This window comes from Sphaerodactylus townsendi, linkage group LG05 (genome assembly GCF_021028975.2).
Source record: "Sphaerodactylus townsendi isolate TG3544 linkage group LG05, MPM_Stown_v2.3, whole genome shotgun sequence".
Taxonomy (NCBI): domain Eukaryota; kingdom Metazoa; phylum Chordata; class Lepidosauria; order Squamata; family Sphaerodactylidae; genus Sphaerodactylus; species Sphaerodactylus townsendi.
This window is the reverse complement of record NC_059429.1, coordinates 129,276,090-129,298,098: the sequence shown is the minus strand read 5'-3', so window position 1 is coordinate 129,298,098 and position 22,009 is coordinate 129,276,090. Positions and strand designations below refer to the sequence as shown.

Sequence of the window (22,009 nt, the reverse complement as noted above, 5' to 3'; positions counted from 1 at the left end):
TGCCACCGCACTTGGAGTACTGTGTCCAGGCTCTGGTGCTATCGCCGCATCTCAAAAAAGGATATTGAGGGAGATAGAAAAGAAGAAGTGCAGAGAAGGCAACAAGGGATGATTGAGGGACTGGAGCACCTTCCCTATGAGGAGAGGAGCTGCAGCGTTTGGGACTCTTTAGTTTGGAGAGGAGGCGGCTGAGGGGGGATAAGGATTAGAAGTCTACAAAAAATCATGCATGGGGTAGAAAATGTTGACAAGAGAGAGAAATTTTTCTCTTCTCACAATACTAGAAACCAGGGGGGGGCATTCATTGAAAATGCTGGGGAAGAATTAGGACTAATAAAAGGAAAACACTTTCACAACGTAGGATTGGTGTTTGGAATATGCTGCCACAGGAGGTGGTGATGGGCCACCAACCCGATAGCTTCTAAAAGGCTTGGACAGATTTGTGGAGAAGTCAATTAATGGCTACCAATCTTGATCCTCTTTGATCTGAGATTGCAAATGCCTTAACAGACCAGGTGATCGGGAGCAACAGCCGCAGAAGGCCATTGCGTTCACATCCTACATGTGAGTCTCCAAAGGCACCTGGTGGGCCACTGCGAGTAGCAGAGAGCTGGACTAGATGGACTTTGGTCTGATCCAGCTGGCTTGTTCTTATGTTCTTATGTTCTTATGTTCTTATGACTCTCTCAGCCCCATCAGCCTCACAAGGGGTCTGTTGTGGGGAGAGGAAGGGAAAGGAGCTTGTAATCCACCTTGAGACTCCTTACAGGAGAGAAAGGTGGAGTATAAATCCAAACTCCTCCTCCTCCTCCTCCTCCTCCTCTTCTTCATTTTGTTCATTCCTTTTCCTTGTACACCTTGCCGCATGCCCGCCTCCCATTATTAGCTGGTGCCTCTCATGATGATTCAATGGCATCCATATTTCCAACTGCAAGGGTTTTAACAGCGTTTGAATGAAGAGCTACTTCAACTCCTTTGTGTTGGAGAACGCAGCCGGCAGGAATTTTAAATCAATAAAAAAACAGCAAGCTTTTGCAAAGGTTCCAGATCTGTACAACTATAACAACAGCTGATATTTATAAACCATGCTTCAAGTGTTCAAAGCATGTTCAATCCAGTCATTCAGTAAGCATAAGACAACACCGTAAGATATCTATCTATCTATCTGTCTGTCTGTCTGTCTGTCTGTCTGTCTGTTTATTTATTTATTAATTAGGTTTATAGACCGCCCTCCCCCGAAGGGCTCAGGGCGGTGAACAGCATATAAATAGAGCACATATATCAGAATAAAATCCGTTAATATTCGTTAATACAGGCTCTTATATATATATATATATATATATATATAGATAGATAGATAGATAGATAGATAGATAGATAGATAGATGATATATATATATGTATATATATATATGTATATTATATATAATATATATATATATATATATATATATATATATATATATATATATATATATATATATATATAAACCCTACCCCATTAAAATGCAGCATTATTAAAATTAATACAAAAGATGTCACCTACTATCAAGTTCCCTCAAACCCCAAAAAGGGAGGGGTGGTAGGCTTCATTTGATGTTACAGAGAAGAAGGGGGGAGGGAGGAGGAGGCCCCCCCCATCAACGGCTGGACTCCCCAAAGATAGGTCATTGTCGGACTGTCGATGAGATACAGTGACTTGCTTAAGACTAATGACGGGATTTGTCACCCGGGCTGGATTTGAACTGAGATCTTCCAGATTTTCAGCTCCGATTCTTCATTGTTGCATGACACCAGCAATCCCCAAATTGGGATTTTTCCAGAAGGAGAAAAATCTGGAGGACTTTAAATGCCAAAGTAACCAAAAATAACGAGCTCTGGTCTAGATCTCGTAAAGGAATCTTAGTCAGTCCCTGTACATAAACGCCCGCATTAGACACAACTTGAAATCTAAATGATTGCACTTTACAAGTGTTTGTTGCAAACGCCTCTCCCTGCAGTGCCGCAAAATGTCACTGTTCCAAAAACACAGAGAACTCTAACAATAGCGCATTTCACAAGTAAAGGTGTCTAATGGCCTACGGTGTACCAGATTAGACAGCGGTTCCCAAATTAGCCATGTGTCTCTTTCCCACCCCCACTGTTCTCTCCCGAATGCTTTCCCCCAGGCGACCATGGAAAGCTATGGCTCTAATAATCCTCGCCACCTTTGTCGCTGGCCGTCCCCAGCCCAAATCCCATCCGCAGCAATCTCAAACGTGGGCGACTTGGCATGGAAGACGCCCCTTAGCCTAACGTCAAATCCCCCTTGATGGGGCTTGCAGAGTATTGAAGGCAGTTAAGAATATATATTAGTTTAAAAAAAAACCCTTTGCAAAGGCGATGGGAAGGGAATCCTTTGATGTCAGCTTTTCCTCGACTGCCCTTTGGAAACGGGTGGAGGAAAGGGGGCAGAGAGGGGGCCACAGCTGTTCCACTTAAGAATGTCAGAAGAACGTTCAAATGTGAGTGCCACAGTGGCTGCGTCCTTGCCACAGCCCCGCCCAGGAATGCCCCACCCCTGGAATGCCCGGCCACGCCCCCGTCAAGGCCCGCCCAGCCCCATTGGCGCTACGCCACAGTTTGAATCCCACCACCATGGGAACCGGTTACTAAAATTTTTGGATCCCACCACTGCACCTGGTGGGCCACTGCGAGTAGCAGAGTGCTGGACTAGATGGACTCTGGTCTGATCCCGCAAGGCTCCTTCTTATGTTCTTATGAACTGATCTCTGTCGCGTGGAGATCAGTTGCAATGGAGAGAGAGATCTCCAGCTACAACCTGGCAACGCTACTTGCACCCCTCATCTCATTCCCAACTGGAGACCCAAGCCAATTCAATTCAGCTGTCATGACATCTCCGTTGACTCACGTGTCAGTTTGTCAGTGGGGCACGTGGTAGGGGCATCCATCCACAGCCCCATCTTTGGGCTGCCAACCTCCAGGCGAAACCCAGAGATCTCCCAGAATTACAACTCATTTCCAGACTACCCAAAACCTTCCTCTGCTGACCTTTGAGATGGGAGAAGAGGCCCATTTATATATTTAGGGCCCTGGCCATTTAGGGCTAGAAAACCAACCAGAAATCTAAAAAAAACAGAACTGAAGCAAAGCATAAAAAATTCATGTGACATATTAAATGATGCAAAAATTGCGTACACGGATCCTAGCTTCGGCAAGCTAAACACAGCAGCATAGGCCCAATAATTTCGTTAAGTACATTGGTGGATCATTTAGTCCAGTGCTCACTCTTTGGAAGCAGTTCTTTTACTCAGTAGGCACAAATCTTTTGGGCGAGAACAAAAGGTAAGTTGGAGTTTTGGCAAGGGGCCAGGGCTCCAGCCATTAGGTCTCCAGCCATTAGGTCTCGGTCCTTGGAGCGCAGTAAGCATGGGCTTGTCGAGTCGGAGCTGGGCGCTCGCGAAGGGAGGAGCTGCCGAGAGGCCCGGAACCGAGCGCCTCCCCCGACCCCCGTCCATCCTGCTGAGCCCCGAGGATGATAAACACCCAGGACAGTGGTATTTTGCCTTTGAGTAACTGCCCTCGAGTCCAGTGCTGCAGGCACATTGTCCCAGGGCCTCTGGGGTGCTCCTGATGCCCCTCACCCACTGTCGAAGATCCCCGGTGGGCGAGGGGTTGGCAGGGATCCTTCTCCCTCAGCTCTGATATATAAGGATGAGAAGCTCACTGTTAACCAAGATCTTCCAGTGCATGATGGGAAACCACACATTGTCCACTTCCAGTACAAAGTGACGGAAGTCAAGATCTCTTCCTGGGATGCAGTGCTGTCCGATCAGAGTCTTTTTTGTGGAAATCCCTGATGGTTTATTAGCGGACGGGAGCAAAGAAGGATTATTAGCACTGTTGGAATTTGCTGAAGAGAAAATGAAAGCAAGTTATGTCTTCATTTGCTTCCGCAAAAGCAGAGAAGACAGAGCTCCATTACTGAAAAGGTTCAGTTTTTGGGGCCTTGAGATTGCGAGGCCCGGGCACCCTTGTGTCCCACCGCGACCAGATGTGTTGTTCATGGTCTACTCCCTGGATCAGGAACATGGGCTTGTCCTTAACAGGCAAGAGGAGCCCTTTTTTTGGTTGAGAAATTCATACAGGGTTTTTTGAAAGGAGGCCCTGAAGTCTGTTGCTGCACTACTAGGCTGCTAAATATGGCTGGCGAGGGAGTTGCTGCAGTTACTTGCAACAGCTGCGCGATGTTTGTTTGTTTTTTGCCGGAGGATGTGTGTAGCTACACCCGCAGCAAGTTGCAAGTCTTAGAAGAGAAGGTCCAGCAGCTTGAGGCCCAAGTACCTACCCTTCAAGACATTAGGGAAAAGAAAGATTTCCTCCGCAGAGTGGAACAGACAATACCGGGTGAGGGACACATCAGGGATCTCTCTGAGGAAGACAGCAGCTCTCAAACACAGGAGGTGGGCAATTGGAGAAATGTGACTCAAAGAAGTAGAGGCCCCGCCTGAAGGCTGACAACTCTAAGCCGACTTCCAGTTCTAAGATGTTGCTTGGAGGCCGTGTAGCTAGTGGCGTAGCGCCAACAGGGCGGGCTGGGGTGTGACACCCCAGGCGTGCACCTGTGCGGGAGCGTGGAGGGGGCGTGGAGAGGTGTTCTGGGGCATGGGCGCGGCAGGGGAGCAGGGCTCACGTGTGCCCTGGGCACAGTTCCCCCTCACTCCGCCCCTATGTAGGAGGAGCAGCAGTGGCGTACGAGGTTAAGAGCTCGTGTATCTAATCTGGAGGAACCGGGTTTGATTCCCAGCTCTGCCACCTGAGCTGTGCAGGCTTATCTGGGGAATTCAGATTAGCCTGTACACTCCCACACAGGCCAGCTGGGTGACCTTGGGCTAGTCACAGCTTCTCGGAGCTCTCTCAGCCCCACCTACCTCACAGGGTGTTTGTTGTGAGGGGGGAAGGGCAAGGAGGTTGTAAGCCCCTTTGAGTCTCTTGCAGGAGAGAAAGGGGGGATATAAATCCAAACTCCTCCTCCTCCTCCTCCTCCTCCTCCTCCTCCTCCTCCTCTTCTTCTTCTACGTATAGCGAACACCAGTGTCCTGTTACTCCATTCAGGCACCTGTGTGTTACAGAGAGAGAGAGAGAGAGAGAGAGAGAGAGGATAAACTGAAATATGTGTGGGTCTTGGAAATGTGTGGGCCAGGCCGGAAATCTCACCAGAAGAGGGGTCCCTAGAAGCAACCCGTCACTCACGGTGACATTTTTGAAGGATTTGGTCCAAAGATTGTATGATTCCGAACTGACAGAAAACGGCACATGGGCAGTTATTTACACATTAAATGCCCTTTCCTATCTTGATGATATAAAAGCTCGGAAAGGTTAGGTAAAAGGTGATCGATTGAAGCTGACAGAGACAGCGAAAAGGGAGGGGGGGCCGAGGTCCAGCCACCCGCGTATGCGGGGAGGGAGTTAAATAAACCGTTCCTTGACTTTATTGCTTAGAAGGGCAATAGCGGGTCAAACTTGGCTGCGAGTGTGTGTTTTGGTTTTTGAAAAATAAGCTTTCTTAAAGCTGGAGACCAATAAAAATTGATTGTGTGAAATTAAACCAAAAATCCAATCAGGGGCAACTCTTTGGACACCTAAGTTCCTCGTTCTCGGTCGTTTTATTTTTGGAACCCGTTCCAGATCGGTGGAGGAAGAATCAATAAATAATGCCTTCCTCTCCCCTCTCCACCCTCCAAGATTTCTGGGGGGTGGGGGGGAAGAGGATTTCAACATACAAGCCTGCTCCTGTCTGCCCAGCTCTATCCTGGGTTCTGTTCCTTGGCTTGAATGTTGAGACAGAACATAGGCCCTTTCCCCACTTACCTTAAGCCCCGCGCTACTCTCCTAAAGTAGCACGGGGTCCAGCTGCACTCCCCACTTCAGGGGCAGCGAGAATGCAGCCGCCCCGACGCTGCCTCTCTCTCGCCCCCTCAGCGCGCGTAATTTTTGGCGCCTTTTCAAATGGTGCCTTTTGATGACCCCGCGCAGAGCGGGGGGGAAGTCGGGGCGTGCGCCAGGAATTGCACACGCTGGAATTGCACGCAGCAACCCTCCAACAAGGGTAAGTGGGGAAAGGGCCATAGATAAAAGGTTAGACCACAAGTTTTAGATGGTTTCGTAGGGATCTAAGGCCCTTTCCCCACTTACCCTTGTTGGAGGGTTGCTGCACGCAATTCCCAGCGCGCGTAATTCCTGATGGCTGCTGTGCGCGGGGTCATCAAAAGGCGCCATTTGAAAAGGCGCCAGGAATTACGCGCGCTGAGGGGGTGCGAGAGAGGCAGTGTCGGGGCGGCTGCGTTCTCGCAGCCCCTGAAGTGGGGAGTGCAGCTGGACCCCGTGCTACTTTAGGAGAGTAGCGTGGGGTATAAAATAAGTGGGGAAAGGGCCTATGCCAGCAGTAGTAGCTGTCCAAGATCTCAAGGCAAGCCCCACCTCAGAGCTTTTTAGAGAAATCTCTCAGAGATCTCTTAGAGAAATCAAGAACCACGCCTGCAACTTCCTGCGTACTCCTTTGCGTACTCCTTTGTTACTAGCCCTCCGGCAGCACACCCTCCGAGACTATTGTCATCAATAAAGCCATTATTAATAGTCCAGGCTAACTCAGTCTCATCAGAGCTTGGAAGATAAGCAGGGTCAGTACTTGGATGGAAGATCACCAAGGAAGAAGAGTTGGTTTTTATACCCTGCTTTTCCCAACTTTTAAGGAGTCTCAGAATACTTTTACAATTGCCTTCCCCTCCCCACCTTGTGAGGTCGGTGCAGGAGCGTACCACCCAAGGGAACATGGGATATCCCATGTCCCCGGGCGCATGCCCTTTCATCACATGGGGGGGCACCAGTGGCCGGCCGGGTTCCCACACCCAGCCTCCCCTGCAGTGTGGCAACACGGCCAGAGCCTGGGGGCTCCTCATGAGCTGGGGCATCGCTCCCTGGTTGAGCTGCTCACTGCAGCAGCTGGCCAGCACCCCCCTTGGGAGGCCGGGGAGGGCAGGAACTGGCCTGCTGCGGTGGTGGCTGCCCAAGTTACCCGTCGCAGTGCCTTGCCCACCCCTGACCTCCCTGCAGGTTGGCTTCTGCCACCCCCAGGTCTGCAGGGAGGCCAGGGACGGGGCTTGGACAGGCGGCTTGGGGGGGGCACCGTGGCAGCAGGCTGGCCCAGGAACTGGCCTGCTACCACAGCGCCTGTCCGAGATGCCCCTGAGCCCCACCCTCCAGCCTCCCTGCTGGCTGTGGTAAGTGGGGCGGGGGGTGGGCGTGGGAAGCTGGTCAGGGGGGAGCCTTCCTCTGTCTTTGGTCAAATCCTCACTTGACATTTGCACGCAGATCCAAACCTGTTTGTTGTGAAACCGTGTCCTCTTCATTGGAGTTTCTCCCTCCCCACCGCAGCAAGCACACAGCAGACACACCTGGTTGCAGAACTCTTAGCAATCCCCACTACCAGGCGAGCTTGCTTCACTACTCTCTCCTGATTGGCTAGCATGCCTTGATGGGGCGGGACCTTTTCCCACTGTGGAAACGTACATTATAGGGGGGTGAGAAAAAAACAGCGTGTAAAAGTTTAACGTTTAACTGTTTAACTGGGCAAACAGTTAATTGTTACCTGTGTAAACCATTAATGATTTAAGGTTACATGTTTGACTGTTTAATGTTTACGTCCCCTTCTGCTGGCCGATCGCAAAAGCGGAAATGAAACCAAGGAAAGGCTGGTTGCCCAAATTCCGCGTCACACTCCAGGGCGGGAATTGAGTCAGGGTTTCAACCCGCATCCCTCCCCTCGGATCAGCCCTGAACCGTGTTAGTGGGGTCTATGCCACTTGCAACCAGGTCTTGCCGGAACGCGGATTAACGGGGAGAACGAGCGCTAGAAACGGAATCTGCCACGCAAGCAATGGGGAGGTCGTCCCTCAAACCTGGTTAGTTTGTGTTCTGAAACCTGGCTAAGATGGTAGTGGGGATTCGACCTTTGTAAGGATGCAGTCCAGGGGCAAGCATGTGTCCACCCCCTTCTATGAAAGAGAAACCAGCTTGGACCCCCACCACCTGAACCTGGGCGCAGCAGGAAGTCTCCAGGTCGATCTGCGCCCTGCCTCGTGTCTGTTCTATCCTCAGCATCCCTCGGATGATGGTGGGAAGAGAGGGAACCTTTGAAATATTTATTCCTCGACTTCTTTCGATCCCGCTTTCCATCCAAATATTGGCTCCCAAAGCGTCTTCGCTAAAACGGGAAGACAATACATATCGCAATTCAATACAAGTGGGCCTGAGGGAGGAGATTCTCAGCTGGTTGTTTGCCGCGCTCTCTCTGATCGCTCTATTGATAGCCGCTGCTGCCTGAGCGATGACACCTCGGAGCTGCACAAATGGATTGGAGAACGGAGAATGTTTTATTCAGGATTTAACATACCGGAGAGGAGGAATTGCCAGCCTCCAGGTGGGACTTGGGGATCTCTTGGAATTATCATTCTTCTCCAGACTATGGAGATCAGTTCAGGAGAAAACAGCTGCTTTGGAGGGTGGATTCTATATATCATTGTATTCCACTAAAGTCCTTGTCACTTCCTGGTTCCATCCCCAAAACTCCGAGTGTTTCCAAATGTGTATCTGACAACCCTACCCCAGGGGTGTACCGCTCAGAGGAGCATATGAGGTCAACTGTTCCTGGGCTGCGGCCATTTAATCACATGGGGGGCAGGGCGTAAAATCGCCCCCAAACTCCTACTTCTCTCCTCCCCCCCCCGCCCCCTGGGTCCATACAAGACAAATGACTTGCAGATTTCACAATATATTTAACACTTTATTGCAAAGCCCAATTTATTTGCTTAAAACTAGGGCTGGGCAGTAGAAGTAAACTGAATCATGAATCTTGCAAAAGGAAGGGCCAGGGTGCCAAGGTTGGATTGTGGTTATGCAGTGGTGGGATCCAAAAATTTTAGTAACAGGTTCCCATGGTGGTGGGATTCAAACCGTGGCGTAGCGCCAATGGGGCTGGGCGGGGGCACGACGGGGGCATGGCTGGGCATTCCGGGGGCGGGGCATTGCTGGGCGGGGCTGTGGCAAGGACGCAGCCGCTGCGCCGGTCCTTGGGCGGGAAACAAATGCACGCAGGCGCAGGCTGCCACGCACGCCGGTACACCTCCTGCTAGACTGCTTCAAGTTCTGCGCGCTACTCCTGAGAGGAGGGGCATAACTAAGGCAAAAATCATGTGGCAAAATCACCAATTAGTAAACCCTTCTCGGCACACACAAATAATTAGTAACCTACTCTCGGGAACCTGTGAGAACCTGCTGGATCCCACCTCTGTGGTTATGGCATCTGTCGGACTTAACACACACACACACACACACACACACACACACACACCCACTTCCCTCCTCTGAAGTGGAAGTGTACTGTTTCACACTCTCACACATTCCTGAGCCGGTGAGAACTGGGATGAGGGAGAGAGCCCTGATTTTCGGTACCGCTGGATGCCTTTTGCAAAGCGAAATGATGCCCTTCCATGCGAGGTGACACTGTAGTGTTGTGTTGTCTCAGAGTTCCTTACATCTGCTGCTACACAATATTTTCCTCCTTCCTTTCTGTGAGCCCTTTCGCAGAGCTTCAAAAGAATTCCTGCGCTGTAGCAGAATGCAAAGTTTTGGGATAAAAGCATAGGACATGAAAGCCAGGAGCTGGGAGGTTGTGTCGCAATCACACGCTGTAGGAAAGAAAAAGCTGCGAGGAACCTTTAAAAAAAACCCTTTTTAATACAAAACATTTTTTTCCGCCTTTATGCTAGGCTTACTAGAAGCCTCTCATCTACAGCAATGTGATACAGAAATTTTAGCTCAAAACTAGAGACTAGGGGCCCCTTCCGCACACGCAAAATAATGCGCTTTCAAACCACTTTCACAACTGTTTGCAAGTGGATTTTGCTGGTCCGCACAGCTTCAAAGAGCACTGAAAGCTGTTTGAAAGTGCATTATTCTGCATGTGCGGAATGAGCCTAGGTCACGGTACATGATTCTGTGAACTTCGACAGATCGAGAGAGGAAAGAGATCAGCTGTTTTCAGCCAGCAATTCTTATGGTTCAGCCAGCAGTTCAGCCAGCCAGTAGTTCTTATGGCTCAGTTCTTATGGCCATTTCTTACAGGCCTGGGGTAATGACAGTCACCACTTTGGGATCAGGAAGGAACTTTCCTTTCGGCCAGATTGGCCAGGGATCTGGAGATCCTGGAGGGTTTTTCCTTCCTGGGCAGGAAGCTGGTGTTACTGGCATGTGTGTGTGTGGTGGGAGGAAAGGTAGTTATGAATTTCCTGTGTTGTCCAGGGGGTTGGACTAGATGACCCATGAAGTCCCTTCCAGCTCTATGTCTCTACGGCTGCCATGCAGAAAGTCCCAAATTCAGTTTCTAGCAGATAGTTTCTCAGATAGCTGGCAGTGAGAAAGTTCTCTGGCAGCAATGGCATGCCAGCTGGGTGACCTTGGGCTAGTCACAGCTTCTTGGAGTTCTCTCAGCCCCACCCACCTCACAGGGTGTTTGTTGTGAGGGGGGAAGGGCAAGGAGATTGTGAGCCCCTTTGAATCTCCTGCAGGAGAGAAAGGGGGGATATAAATCCAAACTCTTCTTCTTCTTCCTGAGTTCGGTACCTGAAAAAGGGTTATAAAGAAATGTCCTCGGAGCATGAAGTCTGATTTTCTTGGCTGCTGAATAGCTACAATAATGGATAATCACACTTATGAGCTAAGAGAGAGGTAAGGCTAAAGGGGGGGCTATTTAGGACACCATCTGCTACCTCCTAATTTGAGGTGGTGTTGGAACCCTTCAAGGAAAAAACATCTATCCCAAACACACCTGTAGCTTTTCCGGTCGATGAACTTCTTTGATCATTAACCTCCCGAATCTTGAAAGACGTGCACTAAGAAATGAGTAAAACTTCGGAGATGCATCCACTTTAAGGCCTGGGAATCAATAGGGCAACGGTTCTCTCTCGGCCTGCTGTTCAGGTTTTGCAGCCAGATGCTGACAAAATCTCAAAACCGAACAGCGTGGATGTCGATAAACCGGAGCGGATTCGGCGAAGAGGGATGAGGTAGATGAAAATCTCCGCAGGGGACGCCAGGCCAGGAAAAGACAAGCCAACCCCGGAGAGGCTGGAGAGCTGAAAACATTGACAGTGTTGAAATATTTACAGGGAATTTGTAAGAAACCAGAGGAAACCATTCAGCACATTCTTGAAGAATAACTTCAAGGCTGCGTTAGGTTTAACTTGACAGGTAAGTTGATCGAGAAGAAAAGTCAGGGGCTTATTCTCGGATGAACACCTTGGCCCCTTCCAAATCCACACATGCAAACAACAACACACAAACATGCACTGTGGTTCCTTTCCGAAATGTACCTCTTTGTGCTGAATTACGAGAACCTTCCTTTCCAGCTTCCCAAAATTAGTGTTTTTATTTAGAAGAAGAAGAAGAAGAAGAAGAGTTTGGATTTATATCCCCCTTTCTCTCCTGCAGGAGACTCAAAGGGGCTTACAATCTCCTTGCCCTTCCCCCCTCACAACAAACACCCTGTGAGGTGGGTGGGGCTGAGAGAGCTCCGAGAAGCTGTGACTAGCCCAAGGTCACCCAGCTGGCATGCGTGGGAGTGCACAGGCGAATCTGAATTCCCCAGAAAGGCCTCCACAGCTCAGTCGGCAGAGCTGGGAATCAAACCCGGTTCCTTTAGATTAGATACACAAGCTCTTAACCTCCTACGCCACTGCTGCTCCTACGCCACTGCTGCTCATCCATTACACTAAGGTCGACAGCTCCGTGTTGAGAAATTCCTGGAGATTGGAGGTGGAGTCTGAAAAGGGTGGGTTTTAGGGAGGGGAGGGTCCTTACTAAGCCAGAGCATGAGTAGCCCCCTTCCCCCAGCATACATTTCTTCTGTCATCTGGAAATAGGTTGTAATTCCAAGTGATCTGCAGACCACATTTTTTTTTTAAACCTTTTTTTTAAAAAAAGTTAAACGGACTCTAATTACCCTAATAAAAGGAGGCTGGTTTCAAGCCCAGCAATAAAGTTGTTAAAAGTTAAAAAAATACTAAGCTAAACTAAATTAAAAGCCAACAATGGCTGGAAGATAATAGGTTTAAAAGTTTAAAAACAAACTCAAATAACAACGGAGCCCAGTAAATGCGCCCAACTGGCATGTTTGCCCGCATTAAACATGAATGATAAAACAATTTTAAGGTTAAAGAAGAGCTAGTAGATAAAAAGTGATGAGGTAAAATAACTTTTTAAGAGCTTATCTTAAAAATGCGGAGGAGCTCGTCAGGGAGCAACTGCACGGAACGGCAGCCGGAACCGCCCAGACCACATTTGTAGACTGACAGTTCTACTCATGTGAAACAGGAAGTCCACATTTCTTATAGCATGGGTAGAAGCTGCCCAGTGTATAGGTAGAAGTTTCCACCATGCTGAATCGGTAGCTGCCCAATGGACAAATAGAAGTGTCTACTATGGTACAGCAAGATACATAGAGAAGAAGAAGAGTTTGGATCAATACAATGGTGGGATCCAAAAATTTTAGTAACAGGTTCCCATGGTGGTGGGATTCAAACAGTGGCATAGTGGCAATGGGGCTGGGCGGGGCACGACGGGGGCATGGCTGGGCATTCCGGGGGCGGGGCATTAATAATTTCTCTGTTACTATAAAACATTCTAACTGTAAAAAAAAGTTCCCAATTTCCAGCTGGTATCTTTCTGTCCATAATTTAAACTCATTATAGCAAGTCCTATCGTCTACTGCCAACAGAAACAACTACTTCTCCTCTAATTGACTGCCTGTCAAATACTTAATACTTTCAAATACTTAATTTTGTTTCTAGAAATCTAAAGAAGGATACTTTCCTTAAACAAGGAACTTTACCATCTTTCTAAAACATGTTTTTAAAACAGCCCAACAGGGAGAATTATCCCATTTTCTACCTTTGCTAACCAGCCACATAGGAAACAACAGGACTTTATGATTTTTGGACCTAGTGGAATTTCTAACAGAAAAGCAGACCCAATTAGTAATCCCCTCTCGGCACACACAAATAATTAGTAACCCACTCTTGGGAACTGGTGAGAACCTGCTGGATCCCACCTCTGGACCATTCCTTTCTCTCCTGCAAGGAGACTCAAAGGGGCTTACACGCTCCTTTTTTCCCCTCTCCCCACAATAGCCACCTTGTGAGGTAGGTGGGGCTGAGAGAGTTCTGAGAGAACTGGGACCAGCCCAAGGTCACCCAGCAGGCTTCATGTGTAGGAGCGAGGAAACAAACCTGGTTCTCCAGATTTCAGTCCGCTGCTCATGTGGAGGAGTGGGGAATCTAACCCAGTTCTCCAAATTAGAGTCCATCACTCTTAACCACCCCACCATCCTGATTCTCTGTCAGAGGTTCTTTTTGTACTTTTGGTCCTATGTTCGACGTTCAGAACTGGGAACTACCAAGTTCCTCAGTTTAAACTTTCTGGGCTAATTTAGAAATGAGTTTTAGTGTAGCCAAGGCAGATCTGTGAGATACATAAGAAGCATGTATGTGGTTCTGTAGGTTAATGTATTGGTATAGTACAGGTGTCTGCAACCTGTGGCTCTCCAGATGTTCATGGTCTACAATTCCCATCAGCCCCTGTCAGCATGGCCAATGCTGGCAGGGGCTGATGGGAATTGTAGTCCATGAACATCTGGAGAGTCACAGGTTGCAGGCCCCTGGTGTAGTGGATAGCATGAGTAAAACCTGGGTTCAAGTCCCTGCACTACGAAGAAGTGCATTGGGCATAATTTTGGGTCTGTCACCATTTCTGTCATCCTAACCTATTTCACAAGGTTGTTGTGGGAATAAAACAGAAGAGGAGAGAACCGTGTTCATTGGTCTGCATTCCATGGAGGGGCAGCTAGGTAAAAATTTACTTTGTTCTATTGAGCTGAGATGCCAGATTTTTTTTTGATAATCCTAAACCAAAACCCCTTCCACGCATGCAGAATAATGCACTTTCAATCCACTTTCAATGCACTTTGCAGCTGGGTTTTACTGTGCGGAAGAGCAAAATCCACTTGCAAAGAATGGTCAAAGTGGATGGAGTTGAGATCTCAGATTATCTAATAATGTCTTGAGAGAGGGGCCAAAGGGAAGATACAATGACAAATTTCTTCCAGAAGGCCAATTCAGTCTTCAGGGGCTACCACTGCAAAGATCCTGCTTTTTGCTGACACTTTGCTACTGTGGAGGTGCGCAGCAGGAAATCACATGGCTTATAAGACAATATCTTTGTCTTGGCAATGCTACACCTTTCACAGTTTATTCCTTCCTCTTGTCGCCTTCCTTCAGTGTGATTTAAAACTGCCGATTAGAGCAAGTGGAATAACTACCTGCAATTGTGACATGTGCTGAGCTAAAAATAACCGCGGGAGGTGGGCTTGTAACATACCGTAAAGAATAAGACACTTTGTGGTGAAGCTGAGACTTTCGTTTAGTTGTCTGATCTACCCCAGTAATTATGTTCTCATTATAATTTTCCTGAGAGCTTTGATACGGTGGCTGTCAGTTTTGCAGACGTTTGCCTTCTTGGACCTCTCTCTCTCTCTCTCTCTCTCTCTCTCTCTCTCTCTCTCTCTCTCTCTCTTCTAGAGACACACACAGAAAGAAATGGCATTATACAAACATTCAGAGAGCTGCACACTGAGTAACTTTCTGGTTTGAATGTGAAAAGTCTGAGGCTAGAGTTGCCAGGTCTGGAGTGTGAAATAGCTGGAGATTGTGGCAGTGACGAAGGGAGGGGAAACCCTGCCCGGGACATGAACTGCCCGTGCGCCTCCTCCCACCCCAACATGTGACTGCAATGGTGGCACCCGGGGTGAGTCCCCCCCAGATGGGCCCATTGCAGCTCCTCCTCTGGATTATGGGGGTGTAGGCTGAGGAGGGTGGGATTTGGGGAGTGGAAGAAGAGATCAGTTCATCTGGGTCAAATCCTCACTTGAAATTTGCACGCAGATCCAAACCTGTTCGTTGTGAAACCGTGTCCTCTTCATCGGCGTTTCTCCCTCCCCACCGCAGCGAGCACACAGCAGACACACCCGGTTGCAGAACTCTTAGCAATCCTTATTACCAGGGGAGCTCGCTTCGCCGGTCTCCCCTGATTGGCTGATGTGCCTTGATGGGGCGGGACCTTTTCCCACTGCGGAAACGTACTTTGTAGGGGCGTGATCAAAAAAACCAGCGTGTAAAAGTTTAATGTTTAACTGTGCAAACAGTTAATCGTTACCTGTGTAAACCATTAATGATTCAATGTTACACGTTTGACTGTTTAACGTTTGGGTCCCCTTCTGCTGGCCGATCGCAAAAGCGGAAATGAAACCAAGGAAAGGCTGCAGCAGCGCCATGTCGCAGTGCTGATTGGTTTACCCTGAATTCCGTGTGTCACACTCCAGAGTGGGAAATGGAGTCCGGGTTTCAGCCCTCATCCCTCCCCTCCCGGATCCCAGCTCTAGAGACACGCTAAATGGGGGCTATTCCACTTGCAACCAGGTCCTGCCAGAACGCAGATTAACGGGGAGAACAAGCGCCAGAAACGGAATCTGCCACACAAGCAATGGGGAGGTCGTCCCTCAAACCTGGTTAGTTTGTGTTCTGAAACCTGGCTAAGATGGTAGTGGGGATTTGACCTTGGAGAAAATGGCCACTTTGGAAGGTGGACTCTGTGGCATTATACCTTACTGAAACTGCTCTTCCCCTCAAACCCACCTTCCTCCAGCTCCATTCCCCAAATCTCCAGGTCTTTCCCAACTCAGAGGTAACCCTCCTGGGACTAACATGTCTATGAGATTTCTATTTTAACTGGAAGAGGCACCATTTAGATTTTCCATCTCTGGCATGAAATTGTCAAGCTCTTTAAGTCAGCCATCCTTGTGCGCCAACAGTGGAGGCGAAAGCAGTTATTTTACAAGTAGCGGACTGGCCCAGTTGTGCGTTTCTCCACGCAAGCTTGTGGCCCTTGATTCAAGCCAGTTCAAAACAGAGATATGACAAAGGGATTTGTTGAGCTTTTCAAACAACAAACGCGCTGCATCAACCGCTACTTTATCAATTGCGCTAAGCCCACATATAAAGTGCAATACATAAAGTGCAACCAGTGAAAAGTGCAAACAACATCAGAGCCTAGACTCTTACAATACTACACATATCACATCACCCTACAACAGTGGTGGCGAACCTATGGCACGGGTGCCAGAGGTGGCACTCAGAGCCCTCTCTGTGGGCACGCGCAAACACATCTAGGCTGGCCTGGCCCACTGGGCTCAATTATTAGCATTAAACCTAAGACCTAGTTTTGGGGAAGCAGTATAGGTAACCCTGTTAAGCGCTGATAACCCCACTAACTTTCATGCGAAGAACTAAAGCTTGATCCTTTACCTGGGAGTAAGCTCGGTTGCTGGCAATGGGGCTTGCTTCTGCATAAACCCTCCTAGGGTTGTGATCCACCTGTTCGAAGAGTTGCACGGTTGCTTCAAAGCAAAGCCACTGACTACCACCAAGGTTACTCCCGAGTACTTGCATATTACGTCTCGGGGAGCCAACCATTACACAACTAAAACTTCCAGTACATTCAGGTTAAATTGCCTTGTTGGCACTTTGCGATAAATACGTGGGTTTTGGGTTGCCATTTGGGCACCCGGTCTCGAAAAGGTTCGCCATCACTGCCCTACAACATAGTTAAGGTGACTAAACGATGTCTTCTTCACTCGGTCCTATGTCTTCGTCCGTATAGGTACTTGGACGGGACCTCTTCGTTGAAGATAATCAATCACTTATCAATAGTTGCATATACTGCATTCCAGTCAGTAGAAGTAGGTCTATATGACAATGCGGACCAGTCTGAGCCAAGTCCGTCAATTAAATATCCAATAATAAACGGGTTGCGCTACTGTAACCGTTTTCGATAGATTCTTCTTCAGATTACCATTCTTCAATCTTAATCGGGATAATTACTCAAGGTGACTTCCTCACATCCATTCAGTTTCCCTTCTGAATTTGCGGAGCTTTCCCATTTCCCCCATTCTCTTGGAAAACTTGCCATTTCCGTACAAATCACTAAAATGCTTTGAAAAAGTTTGAAAAATATTTTCAATCCCTAACCCCTGACCCCCCGACCATTTGTTCACACTCACCCCTCGAAATGATTCCTGACCACCATTTTGTGGTCATTCAGTTTTTTTTAAAAAAAGATCTGCGGATCCACTGCTATGAAGCTTCGAAGTCCCATCCTGCGATTCTCTAGGGGTCGTGTCTTCAAAGCTATGGACCTCCCCAAAAGAAGAAGAAGAAGAAGAAGAAGAAGAAGAAGAAGAAGAAGAAGAAGAAGAAGAAGAAGAAGAAGAAGAAGAAGAAGAAGAAGAAGAAGGAAGAGAGAAGAGAGAGAAGAGAGAAGAGAAGAAGAAGAGAGAAAGATATCCCCCCTTGCTCTCCTGCAGGAGACTCCAAAGGGGCTTACAGTAATCTCCCTTTGGCCCTTCCCCCCCCTCACAACAAACACCCTGTGTAGAGGTGGAGTTGGTGGAGCTGAGAGGAGCTCCAAAAAAGCTTACATTGACTCAGGCCCAAGGTCACCCAGCTGGCGTGTGTGGGAGTGTACAGGCTAATCTGAATTCCCCAGATAAGCCTCCACAGCTCAGGCGGCAGAGCTGGGAATCAAACCCGGTTCCTCCAGATTAGATACACGAGCTCTTAACCTCCTATGTCACTGCTGCTGACAAAAATCCTGACAAAAAAATCCTGACAAAAATCCTGACAAAAATACAGCTTGATACGGTCAACTTGAGCTCAGAAAATGGCACAGATAAGGAAGTCTGGGAGGCAAGAGAAACATCTTAAAGATAGATGTGCACAAGTGAAAACATTTTCAAAACATTTTCAGAAAAAGAATCGCCAGGGGACAGGATGCAAACCATTTCGAGGCTGCAAATAGAACATGTTGACCTAAAAACTATGTGGGACTCATTTGAGGAAACATTTTATTTCTATGAGGAAACTATGAGGAAACATTTTATTTCCTTCCTCAAAACGTTTTATTTTGGTGGTGCAGGAAGGACCCGTGTGATCTGGGTGGTGTTGTGAGGCTTGGTTGTGAGAACCAGAATTAAACAGGCACATGGAGACCGTTGCCTTTGGGAATGGGGTGCTGCCTAATTCCTCTTGAAGGTTAATGCCAGGGCAATCCTCTTAAACTGAGGTATTTATATCACCGTCTAGTCGCCGATGCACCCTTCGCCTTTTTAACATCTGACTGACCTCTCTACCCATCCCCTTAGAGTAGTTCATTCCGTGGCTGGATATTGGACCCATCACGAGAAGGACTGTTACTTCCGAAGAGGAACCCCCGAACAAATCCTCTGGGGCCGTCTTCCCAATAAACCTCCCGATCATCTTTCTTTCCATTTGAACGATGTTGCCAAACCAGGCAGTCGAACCGGGGAGACGTAATGAATGATTAATAAGGACGAGGAAAGGCCGGTTCAACAGAGTAAATGCTCTGTAATGGCGTATTTAATCATGACAAGGATAGCTTCAGTGGCTGAGGAGCACTTCTGCTGGGGAGTCTGGGAAAAGGCTAGCCCAGGGGTCCAAGGGTCCTTCCGCACTTGCAGAATAATGCACTTCCAATCCACTTTCACAATTGTTTGCAAGTGGATTTTGCTCTTCCGCACAGTAAAAACTAGCTGCAAAGTGCATTGAAAGTGCATTATTCTGCATGTATGGAAGGGGCTCAAGAGCTGATGGGTAGGTTTCCCACTCTGGGTCAGGAAATACTTGGAGATTTTGGGGGCGGAGCCTGGAGAGGGCAGGGTTTGGTGCAGGGAGGATCCTTGGTATGGTTTAAGGCAGCGATTCCCAACCAGGGTTCCGTGGTACCCTGGGGTGCCGTGAGCATGTCCCAGGGGTACTGCGGCAATGCTACCAGTCCCCCTCACTTTTGTAGTGTCTCCCACCGGCACCAGCAAGAATATGGAGCTGGCCCAGGGGGCGGGGCCTGCCACAAGGTCAGCAGCCACTTCCCACCCCCACCCCCGTGCTTCCTTTCACCCTGGGAGGGGAAGGTGGGGTGTGGCAAGCAGGGGAAGTAGAAGGGGAAGGTGGGGGAGGGTGGCAGGGGTACCGTGAGATATGAAGAGTGAGGTCAAGGGAACCATGACGTCGAAAAGGTTGGAAAACACTGGTTTAAGGCCATAGAATCCACCCTCCAAAGCAGCCATTTTCTCCTGGGTAACTGGTCTTGGTGCCCAGAATTCAGTTGTAAATGTGGAAGATGGATATGCAGAGACGTAGCAAGGGGGAAATGCACCCAGTGCACCCTCTGCAACTGGTGCACCCCGTCCCACCCCCGGAATGCCCCCGCCACACCCCCACAGGGGCGCGTGTCTGGTGTGCTGCACCCCCCTCTGTCCCCCTTGGAGCTACGCCTCTGTGGATAGACCACACCAATCCTACTGACAGGACATACTGACTTTCGAAATGTCAAGGCCTTCCGTGATGTGGTGTATTGGTAAAGGGTTGGTTCACACATTACAAAGCTTTTGTGAGCTTTATCCCAAGGACTGGGACCTGCAGATCTTCCAGAATTACAGCCGATTGGCTTCGCTGGACAAAATGGCCACTTCAGAGGGAGGGCTCTGCAGCATGATACCCAGGTATCCCTTGGCAACTGGTGAGGGGTACTTCACTGGTCATGAGGAAGGCATATTCTGTAGGGTGGTGAGAACCACAAAGGATTGCGAAGAGCTCCAAGCGGACCTTGATAAATTAGGTGAGTGGGCTCAGAAATGGCAAATGCAGTTCAATGTAGCAAAATGTAAAGTGATGCACATAGGGGCAAAAAATCCAAACTTCACATACACATGGCTGATTTTACGGAGGGGTCCAGATTGCTGCTAGTCACAGACCAGGAAAGGGATTTGGGCATCTTAGTTGATAGTTCCATGGGAATGTCAACTCAATGCATGGCAGCTGTGAAAAAGGCAAACTCTATGCTGGGGATCATTAGAAAAGGAATTGATAATAAAACTGCAAAAGATTGTCATGCCCTTATATAAAGCAAGTGGATGCGACCGCACTTGGAGTACTGTGTCCAGTTCTGGTCGCAGCATCTCAAAAGGATATTGATGGAGATAGAAAAGTGCAGAGAGAAGGGCAAACCTTAAAGGATGATTGAGGGACTGGAGCACGTCTTCCCTATGAGGAGGAGCTGCAAGCGTTTGGGACTCTTCAGTTTTGGAGAGGAGGCGTGACTGAGGGGGGATATGATTGAAGTCCTACAAAATTATGCATGGGGTAGAAAATGTTGACAGAGAGAAATTTTTCTCTCTTTCTCACAATACTTTGGGGGGGGGGGGGGGTGGGGGGGGGGGGGGGTGGGGGGGGGGGGGGGTGGGGGGGGGGGGGGGTGGGGGGGGGGGGGGGTGGGGGGGGGGGGGGGTGGGGGGGGGGGGGGGTGGGGGGGGGGGGGGGTGGGGGGGGGGGGGGGTGGGGGGGGGGGGGGGTGGGGGGGGGGGGGGGTGGGGGGGGGGGGGGGTGGGGGGGGGGGGGGGTGGGGGGGGGGGGGGGTGGGGGGGGGGGGGGGTGGGGGGGGGGGGGGGTGGGGGGGGGGGGGGGTGGGGGGGGGGGGGGGTGGGGGGGGGGGGGGGTGGGGGGGGGGGGGGGTGGGGGGGGGGGGGGGTGGGGGGGGGGGGGGGTGGGGGGGGGGGGGGGTGGGGGGGGGGGGGGGTGGGGGGGGGGGGGGGTGGGGGGGGGGGGGGGTGGGGGGGGGGGGGGGTGGGGGGGGGGGGGGGTGGGGGGGGGGGGGGGTGGGGGGGGGGGGGGGTGGGGGGGGGGGGGGGTGGGGGGGGGGGGGGGTGGGGGGGGGGGGGGGTGGGGGGGGGGGGGGGTGGGGGGGGGGGGGGGTGGGGGGGGGGGGGGGTGGGGGGGGGGGGGGGTGGGGGGGGGGGGGGGTGGGGGGGGGGGGGGGTGGGGGGGGGGGGGGGTGGGGGGGGGGGGGGGTGGGGGGGGGGGGGGGTGGGGGGGGGGGGGGGTGGGGGGGGGGGGGGGTGGGGGGGGGGGGGGGTGGGGGGGGGGGGGGGTGGGGGGGGGGGGGGGTGGGGGGGGGGGGGGGTGGGGGGGGGGGGGGGTGGGGGGGGGGGGGGGTGGGGGGGGGGGGGGGTGGGGGGGGGGGGGGGTGGGGGGGGGGGGGGGTGGGGGGGGGGGGGGGTGGGGGGGGGGGGGGGTGGGGGGGGGGGGGGGTGGGGGGGGGGGGGGGTGGGGGGGGGGGGGGGTGGGGGGGGGGGGGGGTGGGGGGGGGGGGGGGTGGGGGGGGGGGGGGGTGGGGGGGGGGGGGGGTGGGGGGGGGGGGGGGTGGGGGGGGGGGGGGGTGGGGGGGGGGGGGGGTGGGGGGGGGGGGGGGTGGGGGGGGGGGGGGGTGGGGGGGGGGGGGGGTGGGGGGGGGGGGGGGTGGGGGGGGGGGGGGGTGGGGGGGGGGGGGGGTGGGGGGGGGGGGGGGTGGGGGGGGGGGGGGGTGGGGGGGGGGGGGGGTGGGGGGGGGGGGGGGTGGGGGGGGGGGGGGGTGGGGGGGGGGGGGGGTGGGGGGGGGGGGGGGTGGGGGGGGGGGGGGGTGGGGGGGGGGGGGGGTGGGGGGGGGGGGGGGTGGGGGGGGGGGGGGGTGGGGGGGGGGGGGGGTGGGGGGGGGGGGGGGTGGGGGGGGGGGGGGGTGGGGGGGGGGGGGGGTGGGGGGGGGGGGGGGTGGGGGGGGGGGGGGGTGGGGGGGGGGGGGGGTGGGGGGGGGGGGGGGTGGGGGGGGGGGGGGGTGGGGGGGGGGGGGGGTGGGGGGGGGGGGGGGTGGGGGGGGGGGGGGGTGGGGGGGGGGGGGGGTGGGGGGGGGGGGGGGTGGGGGGGGGGGGGGGTGGGGGGGGGGGGGGGTGGGGGGG

The 22,009-nt window shown here is 51.7% G+C and overlaps 1 protein-coding gene across 1 annotated transcript in view; it reads left to right on the top strand.

Moving 5' to 3' along the window:
* The first annotated feature begins 3,457 nt into the window (after positions 1-3,457).
* LOC125433413 (ornithine decarboxylase antizyme 2-like) overlaps positions 3,458-22,009 on the top strand; it is an 86,120-nt gene continuing 67,568 nt past the window's right edge. The window contains 4 exon segments of the mRNA XM_048497917.1: positions 3,458-3,631; positions 3,633-3,842; positions 3,844-4,109; positions 18,368-18,535. Of these exon segments, the coding sequence (XP_048353874.1) occupies positions 3,536-3,631; positions 3,633-3,842; positions 3,844-4,109; positions 18,368-18,535 (740 nt within the window). The 5' untranslated portion in view covers positions 3,458-3,535.